This window comes from Eurosta solidaginis, chromosome 3 (genome assembly GCF_040869045.1).
Source record: "Eurosta solidaginis isolate ZX-2024a chromosome 3, ASM4086904v1, whole genome shotgun sequence".
In the NCBI taxonomy this organism is placed as follows: domain Eukaryota; kingdom Metazoa; phylum Arthropoda; class Insecta; order Diptera; family Tephritidae; genus Eurosta; species Eurosta solidaginis.
Genome location: NC_090321.1, coordinates 266,156,697 through 266,176,695, shown reverse-complemented (window position 1 = coordinate 266,176,695; position 19,999 = coordinate 266,156,697). Strand labels below are relative to the sequence as shown.

General features: G+C 35.5%; 1 protein-coding gene across 2 annotated transcripts in view; it reads right to left on the bottom strand.

Moving 5' to 3' along the window:
- Pde8 (phosphodiesterase 8) overlaps positions 1 to 17,631 on the bottom strand; it is an 84,142-nt gene extending 66,511 nt beyond the window's left edge. Inside the window, exons 1-2 of one of the 2 annotated variants that reach the window (XM_067776305.1) lie at positions 15,890 to 17,631; positions 4,032 to 6,500 (exon numbers count right to left, since the gene is read on the bottom strand). In XM_067776305.1, coding sequence (XP_067632406.1) covers positions 4,032 to 6,038 — 2,007 coding nt within the window. In that variant the 5' untranslated portion in view covers positions 6,039 to 6,500; positions 15,890 to 17,631. The remainder of the gene's footprint in view (positions 1 to 4,031; positions 6,501 to 15,889) is intronic. The other variant, XM_067776304.1, reaches the window with a different exon arrangement.
- Positions 17,632 to 19,999: the final 2,368 nt, after the last annotated feature.

Genomic DNA, 19,999 nt, shown 5'->3' with positions numbered 1-19,999 from the left:
GATTTTTAAGATAAATATAAAATAAAAAATGGCAAAAAACCCCCTTATCTGAACGATCGGTTGTATGGAATATATATTATATATAGCTCCGATCGAAATGATTTTTTCATGAAATCTTCTATGATATATTAGAATAAATATCACCAAGTTTAACGTTTTTATATTGGAAATTAAGGGAGAAATTGCCAAAAACCTTTCTATCTGAACGATCGGTTTTATGGGATATAGCTCCGATCAAAGTGATTTTTTCAGGATAACTTCTATGATATATTAGAATATATATCATCGAGTCTCACGTTTATACTTTCTAAATTGCGGCAGGAATGACCAAAATCTTATCTGAACGATCGGTTGTATGGGAGATATATGTTATAGTGGTCCGGTCCTACCGGATCCAACAAATGTCTAATATAATACAAAAATACATCCTTGTGCCAAATTTCATTGAGATATCTCAAAATTTGAGGGGCTAGGTTTCGTTCAAACAGACAGACGGACGGACAGCGAGTGTAGGTTTTACGTGAGTGCCTGTCTTCGAAGACCTAACCTCACGCATGTACCAAGTACACAGGTCAAAGCGGGTCTGAACAGCCCCCAAGGCTCGCTTACCTTGGTACCAATCGATAATGTGAGTGGACACATCATCACCTTGGTGGGGTTGGAGGCCTATCTAACACCTCTTCCATTCTATGGGTCATGGCACCCGGTTGCAATTCAAATCCACATTCGAGCTGACCAACTCTTACCGCATTCGGATATCAACCACAGCCACCACGATGCTCCCAAAGGGGCCAACCGCAACTGAACAGAAACGGAGCAAGCTCCGCGGGCTATCTGTTCCCCGTGGTACCACTTTAAAGTCTTGGTCTGACTTTCGCAGCCGAAGCCACTTCCGGTTGAGTATCCACCTACTCCGGACCGGCCGCCTAGGGGTGAGGTGGGGTTAGAACCCCCCCCCCCCCCCACATCCACGAACACACACACAAATTAACCACCACGGTCACCACCACGTCTCCTCCGTCTAAACACCTCAAAAGCATACCTATTGAGCAAATCAATAGTCCGACTAGTGGAGAGCGCTCCACTAACATCAACCCTACCTTCATCAGCATTAACCCCACAACTACCCAAATCCCTTATGTCCGAGTACTCCGGGCACTCGCACAACACATGCACCCAATCCTCATATGCAGCCCCACATACACACCCCTCCGTTTCGCTCAAGCTCTAGACGGACGGACAGACGGACATGGCCATATCAACTCAGTTCGTCGCCCAGATCAATTCGGTATACTTAATGGTGAGTCTATCTTCTATATTTCTCAACGCTACAAACATCGGACCAAAGTTAATATACCATTTCATGTTCCTGAAAGCTACAACAAGCGATTTCATGAAAACCTAATTTTTTGTTCAATTTGACATTTACTTAATTTATTAGCAAGTAGTTAAATATGTATGCATGAATACCTAGCAATTCACTGGATGAACTAGCAGCATACAACAATGAAGCTGAGCGAACTAGACTGACTTGATGAATGAATTTTGTTTACACAGTTGCTATTGTTTGTATACACTTAATACTTGAATGCTTATATCTCAAAATTTCATAATACGCATAGAAATTATTTTATTTAAGTACTTGAATAGCTATTCTCTAGGTTTATTTATAACATCACATGCAAGTGCATATTTGGGTGGAAATTTTGGAAACATCTGAAAATCTTTTTATTGCACTAATTTTCGGTTGTTTAGGTATAGAGCACGTTTTCTCATTTTCAAACACATGAAATTTCATTCGAAATAATTCATACAAACTTTTATTCGAAAGTTGATTTCGTTATTACACTCCTATCAAAGGAAATTGAGTGTTTGTATTCCTTCTTGTTATATGTATGTGTGTGTGTGAAAGAGACAGCCTGACATTATACGAGGGTTGCTATTTATATTTTGAGCCTAATAATGAAAAGACAGTAATTTATTATCGAAAATGGCTTTATTGTTTCTCGAAGTATTCTCCATGATAATCAATATCCTTTTACAGGCGTTCAAACCAATTTTCGTAGCACTTTTTCCACTCCGATTGAGGTATCTCCAAAACATGGTTTTTGAATGCATCAGCAGCTTCTTCAGGCGACGAAAAACGTTGGCCACGCAATTTATTCTTGATTTGCGGAAATAAAAAGAAGTAATATGACGCCAAATCAGGGCTGTACGGAGGGTGACTCATTAATTGGATGTTTTGGCCAGTCAAATAGACGATTGTTTCAAACGATGTGTGAGAGCTGGCATTGTCATGATGAAGAATGATCCTTCGTTGCCGCTTCTTCTTCTTCCGTATTTCACCAAGCACTACTGGCAAGCAAATGATTGTGTATCATTCGGAATTCGCCATTCTTCGTGGCTCTAATGGCACGGTAGCCACATGTCCAGCTATTCCGAAGAAACAGGCGATCATTTGCTTCGAAGTGATTCGCGCAGGAATCACTTTTGTCGGATTTGGCTCATCTTGGAAGACCCATACAATGGATTGCTGTTTTGTTTCGGGCTCATACGCATAAATCCAATATTCGTCACCTGTGTAGATGTTATATACAGCTTTTGATGCTCCGCGATTGTATTTCTTGAGCATTTCTTTGCACCAATTGACACGAGCATCTTTTTGAGCTTTTGTTAAATTATGCGGGATCTAACGAGAACAATTTTTTTTTTCACAGCTAAATGTTCATGCAATATCTTATTGATGCTGGTCATACTAATGCCCAGGGATGCCTCAATCTCACGATAAGTCGTATGACGATCTTGCAATATAAGTTCGCGCACAGCGTCAATGTTTTGTGGCACAACAACTGATTTTGGACGACCTTCACGACTTTCGTCCCTGAGCGAACGGCGGCCGCGATGAAATTCGTTATACCAGCGTTTCACACTGGTAAAGGATGGCTCTTGATCACCAAAAGTGGAAGTGAGTTGTTCAAAGCACTCCTGTCTTGATAATCCACGGCGAAAGTCATAAAAAATCTTTGCACAAAAATTTCCGCTAGTTAATTCCATTTTTTCCCTGATATACAATTTTTAAGTTACTATAAACAACACAAGTTGGGCTCAAATGTGAAAATTTTCTGAAGAAGGTTATGCTTAAAAACGTCAAACTTTCAATTGAAAACGGCAGATGGCGCCGGCAAACAATTAGTGTTGCCAAGGCTCAAAATACGTCTAGTTAAAGTGGAAATTATCTGCCAACCTAACGTAGATTGAACTGGTTGGTCAATAAATATCTCACAGAGACTGAATGTGTCCATTGTGTTACCAGAATTTAGTTTGACGACCAAACGGAGGAATCCCAATAAGGTGTCAGGACGTAAGTTATATAATAACTTCGTCCTCTTGGCAAATACTAGAAGTTTTCTAGGACCTAGCTTAATTGCTGCTTCGGGATCTGTCAATTCTGCGCCCTTTTCGCTTCAGTCCTCCTGAGCACAGGACACGATCAGAGAACGTGCTGAACTGTTTCTTTTTGCAGCTTGCACTTTCTACAGCTGCTGTTACTGGCGGGGCTTAACCTATAAACACATGTACCGCCAGAAGGCAGTGTCCAGTTAGTATGCCCATCGTGAGCCTTAAGTGTTCTCTCTTCAGAGATATGAGCCACTTTGTGAGTCTAATATCGTAGGCTTTGCACATGATAATAAAATAACAGAGCAAAGTAGGGAGTTCACGGTGCTCGGTTACTCGGTTACGCGCTGAAAGTAGTTAATATATTTGTATAATATTAAAAGTTGCTAGCTGCTCAAATTATAAATGAAATCTTTGAAATCAGTATATAAGAATATAAGTGAATTCAAGAACAACAAGGACGTTTGCATGATTTTACTAGTGTCATTTCTTTCAGTGTACAAAGTGTTAAATGTGAACTTTTGTGAAAGCGGTGCCACAGAGAGCTATACAATAAGCTCCTTAGCATTATAAAAAGTCGCATTTTACCATAATTTTACAACCTTACTCTCTTTTAGCTATAAAATACATCTTACCTCTCCACTGTCTTCCAGACGATTGTCGTTATATTGTGAATACACGTATAACTTTAATTTGGGACATTGCGGCAACCTGCGTTCATAAAGGCATGTAGACATTGTCAATTTTTTGGCGTCGGAGTTATCAACAAGCTTACGACGCAGCACAACCTCCTCACCATCATCCGAATCACATATTGTTTCGCTAGTGACGCCACCCTGCAATTGTTGTACGATTGTTGATGCGGTGTTGAATGCTGCTTGCGTTGACCCCGGCGCTGCAAAGCGATTTTCTATTGTCAACAATCGCAAGGAATTAAAATTAAGTGTACCTGACGAAAAGAAATGCCTCAAGGAATTTTGAGCGTATTGCTTTTGTTGATTGCTTTGTTGCGATAGCGAATGCGAGGTCTCCTCTCCTTCGCGCTGTTCTTCTTCAAAGCGACGCATAAGATCAACTTTTTCCTCAATTGTCATATTATTAATACGTAAAGTGTGCGTATCCAAATTGCGTATCATATCAACGATATCTGAAGCATGTGGACGTCCCACACTAAACGATTTGTGTGCGGCGGTGAAAGTGGCGGTATTTGGTAATGGTGTCATAACATCTACACTCTCTGCTGCAATATTTGCTTCATATTCGATCTCTTCTGGAGTTTTTGGAGGATTTGGATTCGTGTTGTTATATGGCGTAAGGTAAAACCTAGCAGCGGCGCCTGTGTCAGCTTGTTTACTCGTATGTAGTAGTGGTAATAGCACATCGCTAGAATGACATTTACTCGTTGTACGATTGAGTACTTTCTCAAAATTAAAAGCTTCCGTTTCGGGGAATGGTGTGCCAATTAGATTTGGTTTTTCGTCCTCGACAAAGGACTTATATTCGGCTATGTAACTTTGCTCATTATGTGCTTCGCTACTTTTATCAGGTGCTGTGGGGACTGCAATTACATTCGTTTGTGGTTCAGTTTCGTTTGGGTGCCGCGAATCCGTGTTATTATTATTTGTTTTGCCTTCCGTTTGTGTTTTATCTAGCACACTTGATGTTGTTTGCGTCGTTTTTGTTTTGTAATCGTCCTTATTGTTTGCTTTGTTACTACAAGCCTCTTTTGTCGCTTTTGGCGCATTGTCTATAGGCTTTTCGATTTTCGTTAATGTTCTGCCTTCATCTTCATCAACGCCCAATTGTTGTGACTCCATCGCCGCTAGCGGTGCTTTTTTATCTCCCTCCATCTCACATTCTTTTTTCTTTCTTTTTTTCATACCAAATTCATTTTCGCTTTCACTCGTCTCTACTCCCTTTTTATTCTTCTTCTTCTTCTTGCTGCCACCCAAAAATATTCGAAATATGCCATTACTACGCCCAACACTACGCGCATTGTTTGTGTTGTTATTACCAGTCGCTTCGTCCCCATAGCTGCTACGATACGCCTTAACCTCACATTTGTCATTGTCACTCAACATTTCTATATCACCTCTGGCCTTATCACCACATGCGTGTGTTTCAGTCGCTTGTCCCCCTAGACTTGGCGACGTTGCGCTGCGTTTAAAATATTTTGATTTATTATTATCATTTCGTCCCTCGTGCTCTCTCACCGCAAACTCTTCATTTTGCGGCAAAAGATTTGATTGCTTATTCAGCATTTCATTGACTTTACTATCAATAATCGTATTTTTAGCATTACTTATAATGGTGGCCTTATCGCTTTCATTATTATCATCGCCCTTATGAGTGCACTCCTTAAGCTTATCACTGGGTACGTTATTAGGGTATTTGGCTTTAACGACGTCGGCGTTAAATTGCGCCCTACTGGTATTGTTGCTGTTAGCGTCGTTGAATTCATGACCCGCACTACCCCTTTCTACATCACCCTTTCGCTCACCAACAACGTCTCCATACGCACGACTGTGACGCACTTGCTCGTCGAATACATGAGCAGCGTTGTTTAAGTGTTCACTTTCAGGTATGCCGTATGTGGCTTTTTGACGACGAAAAATATTTATTTTCACAAAACAGCTGCGCATTTTTTTATGAAGCTTCGTTGAGGAGGTGCGCGCCGTATGCGACACCTCAGTATAGTTAGTTGACGCCAGTTTTAATTATTATTTTTTTTAATATTTCTAGTGAACGTGGTTAATATCACAAATGGTTTTTGGATTTTAATTAAAGCTTGAACATTTTATGAAAATTTTAGAATTTTTTTTTAATATACATATGTACATAAATTTGTCTCGTCTATTATCTGGTGGTTTTTGAACACTTAATTAACTTTTCGCTTCATTTTGGTGTTTTTTTTGGTTTTTGCTTTTCAGCCTGCTGTTTTGGTTTCCAACGCGTTTTAACTCATCTTTGCATCTTCCTCAGGTAGTATTTTTTTTTTTTTAAATATATTTTATGTAGCTTTCATTTACTTTTATAAGTTTGATATATTGACTCTTTTTTATAAGTTTTACTCAATGGTTTCAAAGAAATTACACCCTTTTAAGCTTTCATTCAGAAAGTTGCCATTTAAGTTAAGAAAATTCGAAAAGAAATTCAGAAAGTTACAAATGTAGTTCAGCATTCCCAATTCTGCACTAAAAGGAAAATTGCGATCTTGTATTGCAATTTTCTAAACTTCAATTACAACTTTCTGAACTTAAAATGAAAAAGGTGTAAAAGAAATTTCATCGTTTTTTTTCAATTATTTTAGAGCTTTTAATTCTGTTGTTTTTGTTGTTTTTGCTGTTTTTGCTGCTGTTATTGCGCATGTTTCATAACTAACACCTCCAGAAGCTTAAAGCGAATATTCACTTAAATATTTTTATATTTTTAAATTCTTGCCCTTCTGAACAGTTTTTAGAGACCGAAACTAATCAGAATTTCCCTGAAATATATTTCCTATTATAAGCCGTTTCTTTTAATGCATATACATCTATATTTGCCACTAAAAAAACATCATCGACAATAACACATAGTAGTAATGTATACAAACCTTATTGGTTATATTGTATAATGCATACCTACCAAAATTCAAAGTGGAGAATATTGAAGTTAGACACTTTTTAGTACTAATTGTATGCGAAACAACTTTATAAGTGTAGATAAAGTTATGCACTTAGCAGTCAATTTAAGTGCATAACATGTACATAACATGTAAAAAAAATACTGCTTTCATAAAATAGCGTTTATTAAAATTACTTATGGAAGCGTTGTGAAGATAGTCATTCTTTTTAACAAGATCATCGACAAATCAATGCGGAGATGAGCCCGTCTAATTTTTGGTGAATGAATTCATACCATCTCATCTAATGGAGCTTTCATACCAAGGCTTTTGGGTTGTCTTCATTTATTTTCTAAAGAAGATTAAGGGATCTGCTGAGGTGGTATTGGGTCTCACACTTTTTAATAAAGAACTGTTAACTCAGCTGTCAGATTTTAAGCAAGCACTCCTTTTCGTATCACCAATGTTTTCACTTCTCTGCTAACTTAACCTGGGAAAAACTAGCGGCGACCTTAAGTGTAGAAGCGAACCAGCCTTCTGAACTTTGGCCTTATCCTAGACTGAGTTAGACGTCCTAGTAGAAAATTTCACCTACGCAAGCAATAAGTAAGGCATTTGAAAAGGCATGTTCTTTGAAAACTTATCGAGGGGGCAGGGTAAGCCTTCTTGTGAGAAGACTATTTCGATTATATAAGAGCCTCCAAAAGACAATAGTAGGCAACATTGATTGGAGCAACCTATTTCGCGATAGCTGACGACAATTGGCAGCACTAATGGAGATCAATTCTTTCGCCACCTGTCTTTCACGGGCGAATGGACGTTTCCTCTTCATCTGCTTTGAAATACCGGTATCGATAGGAATACTTTATGGGCCGTAACATGACTGACCCAGCGAAGCCTTTGCAATTTTTTTCTATGCACTATGTTCATTCTGCGCTATGCTCGAACAACTCATCGTACCCCTCTGCATTGTGGTCGCCGTCATCATGGTCAGGACTTTAACTCTTTCAGAGAACCGTTCTTTCCAACACTGTAAGTTCCATCACATCGTCTCACAACAACGTCCATGATTCCGAACAAGAGATCAGGAAAAGTATGCTAACTTATAGAGCGTGATTTCCGTCTGTCATTTCTTTTCAATTGCCAACTGAGTCCTGATTAAAAACCAAAAGTTATTTTCTGTTTCATTTCTAAGCTTGCATTCTTTTCATTGTTTATACTGGAATTCAAACAGTCTTCCAAAAGAAGTCCTTTACACTCTTGAATTTAAGTATATTCGTCAATAATGACGAGACTATTAAGGCGTAAATAATTCTTTCTTGGATGACAGCAAGTGCTTCGACTTGTCCTTCCAAGAGGCCACCAGGAATAATAAGCTAAGCTCGGACTATGAGATAGATCAAGTAAGGTTGAGGATATAGTAGTCTGAAAGCAGAAAGTGCCAGTGGTATTCATGGCGAAATTACTGCGAATATTTGAAGGCTTGCAGCAAATCTGCAATGTTCAGGTAAACTTTCCGAAACAAATCCTAATCCTTTGAGCAGAAAGGAATCCCTCACATTTCTGATGGAAATAGTTTTACTGTGGTCTCAGTTGCGTAGGAAACACTGCGTGCCCCGCCTGTGATCGTCGGTGTTGTAAAAAAGCATGTCATCTTCCAGCGCGAAAAAAACTATTGCAGACTATTAAGTAGTACAAGTCTCACACCGGATGGCATTATTCCTGCACAACCTCAAAATTCCGTGAGAATTGCCTTAAACTGGATTATATACCGCAAACTTGGAACATGGTTAAAGTTATTTACATTCCAAAGGTGTTCACAAATCCTCTACGGACTTCAGATGCATAAATCTATCGAATTTTCTCCTGTTTCTGTTTATATGGGATAGTACAACTCGGATGTAGCTGTCGGCATTCCACCGAATCTAAATTATCTTGCAAAATGAATGGAAGGGTCACTAGAGCACAGACAATTTGCTCTGGGCGCCTTTCTAGACAATGAAAGGGCTTTATCCTGCTCAGGGCTATCGAAGGAGCTGCGGTTGACACAAGAACTATCACAGCAGAAAGAAGTGAGAGTACTGTCCAGAGAAGTAAGTGCAGAGGTACATATGGCACATGGGGGTGTCATGCCTTCTATGCTATTTGTTGTTGTACGCCGTGAATACGTGAAGTCAGTCATTTGAATTAGCTGTTGAATTTTGATTGAGCCAGACAAAATTATTAATTAATATTTACCAAAATGAAATCCAAGCAAATGATTAAATCATAAGCTATCGGTAGAAAAAAGCAATCTCAAGTGTCTGTCGGCACGTACACCAGTGAGCAAAAATATGTCAGATTATTGTTTTTTTAAATTATCCAAACAGTTTTTTTTTTTTTTGCTTTAATAAAGTGTTTTAAAAATAAATGAAATTAATTAAGGACGAGAATTTTGAAAAAAAAAATCAAAAAGGTTTTGGAAAAATTGCCTGTGTTCACATAGAAGTGCGGAGAGAAATTTTTCACAGAACCAGTGTTGGGTAACATTAACCTGAAATCCTTGCGAATGTTGTACCTGAAACTAAGCAAACCAAGAAAAAATTTAACGAATATCACCAACTATTTCTTTGTAGTTCTCTGAATTGTTTTGAGTATGCAGTTTTGTATCCCCATCAATTTTTGTCAGGGGCCACAGGCCTCTCAAAATTCGCATTCATTTTGGTAGGTTTTTTTTTTCCAAGTGTGTTTCAGATCACTTCCAAATAATAAATTAAATTACGCGCCCTTCGCATGGAAGAAAATCCGTCGGAAAAGAGAAAATGATCAAAAGTCACGGGGTATAAAACTGCATACTCAAAAATCTTCCAGTAACTCAAAATTAAAAGTTCGTTTGCGTAAAATTTTGTTCGATGTTGCGAATTTTATTTAAAAACGTTATTAAAGTTGGCCTGCACAGTTGTGGTTGAAAAATACATTGAAGTTTTTTCTTAAGATATCTTGAACAAGGAAAAGGAATTTCAGCAAAGTAAATTTGATAAAAATTGCAATTTTTTTGCTCGCTGATGTACATAAAATATATGCTGCGAAAAGTTTTCAATGGAGCGTGCTATCGTTACTTAAAAAAAAAATTCTATAAATCAACTTCCTTGATAACTTCGAAACAGAACCTCAAGTCTGCATCAATCGAAATTTCTGAGGTTTCGGAATCGGAAGCTTCGTAACATACCTAAAGTCCACATAAGTAACGGTATTAAAAAATTAACTCCTACACAACCCTACACACATATATATAAGTAATTGGTTGTAGACATAACGTGTTATTGTTTAAATAATTTATCACGTCACTAAGATTATAAGGTACTGAACATATACATATTTACCTACATACAAATATATATGCAGCCATATGTATGTCCACATATTTCACGACACATTATACGATAGCTTACTTTAGGGAAACAAAAAAAAACTTAGCAAATGAATTTACAAAAATTTTAATCCATTTCTTGTGTAATGTTTCTGTTTTAATGGTGACTAATAGTGGAATTTACATAAATTCGTTTATTTAAAGTTTTTCGTTTACTTTTGCGAACAGTAGTGGCGAAAATTCTCGAAGAATATTAGAAATTCAATTAAATGATAACAAAGGACTAAAAAAAAAAAAAAAAAAAATAAGTCTGAAAAAAAGCAAGTTTAATTAAAAAATATAAATATCACGCGACCTGCTCTTTGCGCTCGATACAAATTTAAAAAAGTCACAACAACAACAAAAAATTTAAATAGAATCACAGAACATGTCGGCTTTTTCAATATTATCACTGCTGTAAAGCTGATTCTTGGCGCCAAAACATCAACGACCTGAATCGTTTTGTTTTTTTTTTATGCAGCCTTGGGATTCAATGCGAAATTTGGCAAGAAAATAAAAAATAAAAAAAAAACAATTTTTGCACTTTTTGCAGGCGTGACGGCACTAAGCTCGTTAAAAGTTGATATCTTAATTATAAAATATTTTTATGTTTAATACATTTGCTGTTTCAATAATGAAGTAATTTGCCTTGAGGCTTGTTTTTATTGTTTAGTATTTAAAAATTAAAAAGTTGTGTAATCTATTTTTTACGAAATTGAGCAAATCAATTTTTTTTTGCTAAGGTCGCAAACCAGTCCCGAATCGAATGCCTCTACAAGGATTACAACAACGACAATAGCAATAACAACAACATGTTAAATTTTTATTTTTTCAATGTTTAAATTCCTTTAACTGATGATATGATTTTAGTAAGACTGTCCATCTTCGACCGGAAAATTCAGTACAAAAAATAATGAATTTTTTCTTCTTTGTTTGTTAATTTTTTTCCAATTTTCTTCAGTATTCACGATTTCAGTCTTTGAAATTAATATATATATTTTCCAACCAACGTATTCTTTTAAATTTTACAGGAAACTTTAATATATCAAATTATTTCAATTTGATAAAAAAAAATGTTAAATAGCTTTTTTAAATCGACTGTACCTTCTTTCCTTAAAAAAAAATAATTGTATTTTATTTTTTTATTTTATTTTATTTTATTTTATTTTTTTTTTTTTCTTAATTAAAAAAAATATTTTTTTATTTTTTTTATAAATTTTTTTTAAATTTTTATTTCTTTGTTTCATTAATTCATTCAAAAATAATTTTAATAAAATAATAATTTTTTTTGTAAAAAATTTTTTAAACAAAAAAATTTAAATTTTAGTAAAATTTTATTTGAAATTTTTTCATAAAATTTCATCTATTTTGCGTTTAAGTCATTATACTCAGTTGAGCAGAGCTCACAGAGTATATTAAGTTTGATTGGATAACGGTTGGTTGTACATATATAAAGGAATCGAGATAGATATAGACTTCCATATATCAAAATAATCAGGATCGAAAAAAAATTTGATTGAGCCATGTCCGTCCGTCCGTCCGTCCGTCCGTTAACACGATAACTTGAGTAAATTTTGAGGTATCTTGATGAAATTTGGTATGTAGGTTCCTGAGCACTCATCTCAGATCGCTATTTAAAATGAACGATATCGGACTATAACCACGCCCACTTTTTCGATATCGAAAATTTCGAAAAACCGAAAAAGTGCGATAATTCATTACAAAAGACCGATAAAGCGACGAAACTTGGTATATGAGTTGAACTTATGGCGCCAAATAGAAAATTAGTAAAATTTTGGACAATGGGCGTGGCACCGCCCACTTTTAAAAGAAGGTAATTTAAAACTTTTGCAAGCTGTAATTTGGCAGTCGTTGAAGATATCATGATGAAATTTGGCAGGAACGTTACTCTTATTACTATATGTACGCTTAATAAAAATTAGCAAAATCGGAGAAGGACCACGCCCACTTTAAAAATTTTTTTTTTTTTTAAGTAAAATTTTAACAAAAAATTTAATATCTTTACAGTATATAAGTAAATTATGTCAATATTCAACTCCAGTAATGATATGGTGCAACAAAATACAAAAATAAAAGAAAATTTAAAAATGGGCGTGGCTCCGCCCTTTTTCATTTAATTTGTCTAGGATACTTTTAACGCCATAAGTCGAACAAAAATTAACCAATCCTTTTGAAATTTGGTAGGGGCATAGATTTTATGGCGTTAACTGTTTTCTGTGAAAATGGGCGAAATCGGTTGATGCCACGCCCAGTTTTTATACACAGTCGTCCGTCTGTCCTTCCGCATGGCCGTTAACACGATAACTTAAGCAATAATCGATATATCTTTACTAAACTCAGTTCACGTACTTATCTGAACTCACTTTATCTTGGTATGAAAAATGAACGAAATCCGACTATGACCACGCCCACTTTTTCGATATCGAAAATTACGAAAAATGAAAAAATTCCACAATTCTATACCAAATACGAAAAAAGGGATGAAACATGGTAAGTTAATTGGATTGTTTTATTGACGCGAAATATAACTTTAGAAAAAACTTTATAAAATGGTTGTGACACCTATCGTATTAAGTAGATGAAAATGAAAAAGTTCTGCAGGGCGAAATAAAAAACCCTTAAAATCTTGGCAGGTATTACATATATAAATAAATTAGCGGTATCCAACAGATGATGTTCTGGGTCACCCTGGTCCACATTTTGGGCGATATCTGGAAAACGCCTTCACATATACAACTACCACCACTCCCTTTTAAAACTCTCTTTAATACCTTTAATTTGATACCCATATCGTACAAACTCATTCTAGAGTCACCCCTGGTCCACCTTTATGGCGATATTTCGAAAAGGCGAACACCTATAGAACGAAGGCCCACTCCCTTTTAAAAATACTCATTAACACCTTTCGTTTGATACCCATATCGTGCAAACAAAGTCTAGAGTCAACCCTGGTCCAGAAAGGCCTACTCCCTCTTAAAATACTCATTAACACCTTTCATTTGATACCCATATCGTACAAACGAATTCTAGAGTCACCCCTGGTCCACCTTTATGGCGATATCTCGAAAAGGGGTCCACCTATAGAACTAAGCCCCACGCCCTTTTAAAATAATCATTAACACCTTTCATTTGATACCCATATCATACAAACAAATTCTAAAGTCACCCCTGGCCCACCTTTATGGCGATATCTCGAAACGGCGTCCACCTATAGAACTAAGGCCCACTCCCTTTTAAAATACTCATTAACACCTTTCGTTTGATGCCCATATTGTGCAAACAAATTCTAGGGTCACCCCTGGTCCACCTTTATGGCGATATCTCGAAACGGCGTCCACCTATGGAACTAAGGATTACTCCCTTTTAAAATGCTCATTAACACCTTTCATTTGATACCCATATCGTACAAACGCATTCTAGAGTCACCCCTGGTCCATCTTTACGGCGATATCTCGAAAAGGCGTCCATCTATAAAACTTAGGTCCACGCCCTTTTAAAATACTCATTAATACCTTTCATTTTATACCTATAACGTACAAACGCATTCTAGAGTCAACCCTGATCCATCTTTATGGCTATATCCCTAAATGGCGTCCACCTATAGAACTATGGCCCACTCCCTCATAAAATACTCTTTAATGCCTTTCATTTGATACACATGTCCTACAAACACATTCCAGGATTACTCTCGGTTCATTTTTCTACATGGTTATTTTCCCTTATGTTGTCACCATAGCTCTCAACTGAGTATGTAATGTTCGGTTACACCCGAACTTAACCTTCCTTACTTGTTTTTTATTTAAACTACTTTTATTTTTTTATTAATGCTACTGATTTCTTTTAAAGCTCATTTATTTATTTTATTAATTCATTATTTTAATTTTCAATTACTTTATTTCATTAATGCATTTCTTATTTAATATTTCAAACAATTTTTAATTTAAAAAAGTAACATAGTTTTAGAATCCGAAGCAAACACCAATATTTTTTAATTCACTGTCCCTATTTTTACCAACGACTTTTCACAAAAATTGTTTCATTTATTTTTTTATTGTTTTTTTTTCTGATTTAAAAATAATTACTTTTTTTATTTTTATTTAATTCATTACTTCATTTTTGAATAAATCAATTTTGGTTAACATTTGCTTTAAACAAAACAAAATTTAATTTTTAATAAAAATGTATTTAAAATGTTTTCTTAAAATTAATTTTTTGCGTTTAAGTTGTTTTTTATTAAAACTTTCTTGTTTCGCATTCTTTCATTTCATCGACTAATTTTTTTATTCAATCAATTAATTTGTTTTAATTTAATTTAAAGCTGTATTATAAAACCGAAAAATTCATAGAAAAATTTACGGATTTTTTCTTCGTTTTTTGTTTTCTTGTTTCTTCATTATTTAAGATTTCATACGAAAATATCAGAATTTTTTCGGACGAAGAACCATTTTATTTTAACAAACATACTTGGAGAATCTGAGGAAGAATTAATCGCCTTTTTTATATTTTTCCTGAAAATAGTTTATTTAAATTTTTTTCTTCGAAAAATAAAAAAGTTACATAATTTCAAGCATCCGTTTTTTGAAAACTTCGAGATTTTTAATTAAATATTTTTTCTTTTTTGTTTTTCTTTTTTATTGTAATTGCTCTTTTAACTTAATTTTCTTCACTCCATTAGTTAATTTTCTTTAATTCACTTAATCGTTTTTCTTCTTCTCTTGGGTTAAAAAATACCTAGATTTCTTAAAAATTTTCTATTTCTTTTTTTTTTTAATAAAAACGTATTTTTTTTTAACTCACAGTTATAAAAATAATTTCTTTAAAAAATATTTAAAAAAATTTAAGTATTTTTATTTGTTTTTATTTTTTATTTTTTATAAATCTGCTGTTGGCGTTGTTTTTAAGACTAATTTCCTTTATTTCATTAATTAATTCTCTTCTAATTAATTTTTTCAATATACTTTTTTTCGTAACTCAAAAATTAAATTTCAAAAGTACGAAAAATTGAACAAAGTTTCTTTATTACTTAACATTTTATTTAGTTTTTTTTTTTTTTTTTTTTGGTTTTGTGTTTTGTGTTTTGGTTTTTGTTTTTAGTTGTTTTCATTTTTTCCGTTGGCCGGTAAATTTTTTTGAGTTGCAATTTAGCATCACTTTTTATTTCGTTAACAATTTATTTTAAGTTTATACAGAAAAAAATGCCCAAAAAAGATTTTTTTAATTTGATTTTTCTTTTTTTTTTCTGTTACTTAATTTTTTCTTATTTTAAACAAAAAACAGTTAAACACATTTTTTTATAATTGGTTTCTTTTTTTCTTTGTTATCTTTTTTTGTAATTTTCTAAACATAAAAAAATTTTGAAATATCTTATTTTTTTTTTCAATTAGTTGTCTTAATTTTCTAAGCCTTTGTCGAAGATATGTGTATCTCATTTTAGACTTCGACCGTCATTTTACTGCTCCCTATGATTTAAAACACACACTCACTTATGTAATTTTGTATGTTTGTAAAGCGTGCTGACACATTTTCCTAATTTTCTCTTTTGCAGGCACTTTAAGATTTTCTTTCAAATATTCACTCAGCCATGACTATCTGCTTTCGTTGTGACTAACATTTCTTAACTGAAATTTATATTTTTTCTAACGCAAAGTCTGTCCCGTTCATTAACAAAATGCTCAACGTTTTGCGGATCACTACCGCGCTGCCGTCACTCTAATTGTTATGCCAATTGATTTTAAAGCGACTTTTGGTTTGTGGGCGTCCGTCTGTGATCGTTGCCCATGTATAATTCATATCTATACATATATGCATATTTAAGTGTTTGTTAGTTCTGTTGCTCTTACCTTTTTGCTGAATATGCCTGGTATTACTTTGAAAGCGCTCACAAACACACAGCAAAACAAACAAACACACACATACATACACTATGGTTGTGCCCTATTGTTAAAATTATTGTTGTTGGCACGTTTTGAAAAACAGAATACGTTTTAAATAATTAGGCATTGCAATTGGTGATTACTTGCTCTCACATTTACTTTTAGTTCTCAAAAAAATCGTCTTGATTTTTTCCGATTTAGTTTACTTTTCACTTGATTTTGATTGACAAAGATACGACATGTTATCATCACATCTACACATGTAATTTACTATATACATATGTATAAGTGTAGTATTTTAAGAAGTGATTCAAAATATTGATGCATCGATATATCAGAATCATTAGGCCAGATCGAAGACGTTATATACGCTTAACAGTTAAGCAACTTTTCATTGGCAAACATGCACAAAAACTCCATTTCCAGTTGTTAAAGAACAATTTTATATTTTCAAGCGAAAGCGTAATTTTTCATTGAGAATAGTCACTTGTTAGCAAATTGAAATGCGAAGGCGAAAATTGTAATTGAGATTAGTCAATTGTAAATAAGAATAACCAGTCGAACATGGAATATCGTTATAGGGAAATTGGAACATTTAATTATAAATGCATAATCGTCATTTCAAAATGAGAAGAGTCAATTGCTATGGGGAACAGTTAGTTGCCCAGGGCATGGGGTTTGGAAAAGATATCAAAACCTCGGTTGAGAACTCCTTTATCTGAGTATGACTACGGCGAACATCATACGAACTCTTTATTTAGAACATGCATCTGGTATGTCCGAACTTTTTCAATAAAAAAGTACCAATTCCCAGCTGGCTGATGTCCCCATGAAACCAAAGGCTGATAGCAACGCTACGTAGGGCATGATGTCTGCTTGAGTGATCAAAAGGGTTAAGCTCAAGGCGAATCTACAGTATTGGTCTTCCGGCTTTAAAGATACTCACGCTTAAAAGTACTGTTGTTCACGGCTGTGAACGGACTTATTAGTGCGCCTCCAATTTCTTTAATATAACACTTATCTACAGTGATAATAGTCAAAGCCGCAAACATGTAATTAGCCGGGACTAAATGAGCACGGTAAAGATAGAAGATATGGTTGTCCATTGGCCCCCTTTTCAAAAATTGTTAGGACCTATATCCAATCCACATGCCAAATATTATTGATTGATACATTATCGAATGATACACAGATGGAACTTCATGCTTGTGCTAATATACTAGAATCCTACGAGCGGAAGCAATGCGAAATAAACCATCCCCTCAAGCAGATATTGAGTGGGCACAGCATTTTTAAAGAGTATCCAAATTAGCGTAGAATAGAATAGAGGAGTATCCTTTCTGACCACACTGTCCCGCCGAATTGAAAAACGTAGTGTTTGTAATGTAATGTTTCATTGTCCTCGCTTTCACGGCGAAAGACTCGCTGTACACAGAGTTTTTGGAGAGGAGTCTTGCATTAGGTTAAAGTAAAAGTTTGGGTGACAGGATATTTGGATGTCTGTATGTCCAGATGGTTCCATTTGTGACTCAATCAAGGCAGAGTAGCTGGGCGGATTCATCTAGAAAACAGTACCGAAACTATTTTGAAGTGGTCCTCAAGCGAAGTGATGCAAACACTACCCACTTTTCTCATATTGCTTAAACCCCAACACATATGACTCCCTTCCTGGCTATGTCTGTGCCTCATTTCGTTTAAGACGGTCATGCCTTTCTGGCGTGATAGAGCCAAGAAAACGTCTGTACATTCCCACATCAACATCCAGATTTATAATATTAAATAAATAAATTTAAGGTGCGATAAACCCTGAAGAGATTTTAGGCAGAGCTTGTCTTCCAATTTGCATCGTGCTCCTTTTAATTTTTCCTACAAATTAACGGGACGGGTCCCACTTGTTTTATGCCGACTCCGAACGGCATCTGCAAGGCAGATGCGTTTTCACTGAGAGCTTTTCATAGCAAAAATACGCTCGGAGTGCTTGCTAAACACTGCCGAGGGGCGAGTCCCAAATGAGCTCATAAAGTTCTTAAACGCTCCAGTTTAGGACTCCTTTCTCTCTCTCCGAATATTTTCTGGGAACTCATTGCGAGCATATTATTCTAGCAGTATGGGAGTATTACCCATAAGATTTTAGCACTGCCACTCCAAAATTGGCAAACTTCTTTAAAAAATACAACATTAACACAGCATTCAAAACATCAAACAATCTAGGGCGAAAACTAAGAACTAACACTAACTCGGAGGATCCGTTTAGCAGCCACGGCGTATACGAGCTTACCTGAGGATGCCACATAGTTACATAGGAGAAACAGGACGGCAAATAAGAACGAGGTTAAGAGAACATATTAGAGATTACAACAAAAAAATACGGAATTCAAACATTATCCCCGAGTCTAACTTCGCGAATCACATGGTCGAGAATGAATGTTCCCCAGCAAACATCAATAAAACAGTTAAGATACTTCACATACAAGCAAAAGGCCGACGTCTCAACGCACTCGAAAACATGGAAATCTACAAACAGAAAACATTCGACGGTAGAATAATAAACGAACAGATAAACACAATTTCTGACACAATATTCAAGCCTTTAAAACTTGTTTACAAGAAACAAAGTAATCACACAGGTACAACAGACAAACACTTACTTACCTACTTAATTGGCGCTTAACCGTCTAAACGGTTATGGCCGTCCAACAAGGCGCGCCAGTCACTCCTTCGCTCCGCCAACCGGCGCCAATTGGTCACACCAAGGGAGTTTAAATCGTTTTCCACCTGGTCCTTCCAACGGAGTGGGGGCCGCCCTCTACCTATGCTTCCATAGGCGGGTTCCGATAGAAACACTTTCTTGGCCGGAGCATCATCTTTCATTCGCATAACATGGCCTAGCCAGCGCAGCCGCTGCGTTTTAATTCGCTGGACTATGTTGATGTCTGCGTATAGCTCGTACAGCTCATCATTAAATCTTCTTCGGTACTCGCCATCGCCAACGCGTAGAGGTCCATAAACCTTTCGAAGAACTTTTCTCTCGAACACTCCCAAAGCCGCTTCATTTGCTGTTGTCATGGTCCAGACAAACACAAAACAATTAACACACCAAAACAACAAACCCACAAAGAAACGACTAAAATTATGGATTTTTACCTACCCCAGTCAGCCACACAAATCGATTAGTAAACCACCCGCGGTTCTGAATGAACACACAGCACACATACATAACTAAATATACACAAGCATCAATTTTGACAATACCAATACCTACGAACTATAAATACAGGATAAATGACAACAACAGATCAGAACGAAAATCGACACGATGATGGCACAACGCCTAAACCGGTTTGTCTCAAAACCAAATTTGACAAGGGATGACGGAAAATCGTTCCAATGTACATCTAGTTTTGAGAGACTATGAATGATAATTCTAAAAAACTTCATATTTAAACAATTCTGAAAACTATATATACAAAATTTGAAATATTCATGCAGATTTTTAAAATTTTCTCGAGTTTTCACATTTTTTCAAAAACTGTTTTGAGATTGGTTAGAGTTGCATACATAATTCATTTAATTTGTCTCTAAAATAAACGAAAATAAACAATAAAAGAAAATAAGTGATAGAACTTTCTGATAACTTTCACAGCTATTTGCAGCTGTACTTACGTTAAGATGGTGCTTTAAAAATCAAGCTGGAAAAATTTTGTACTTCCACCTGTTCAA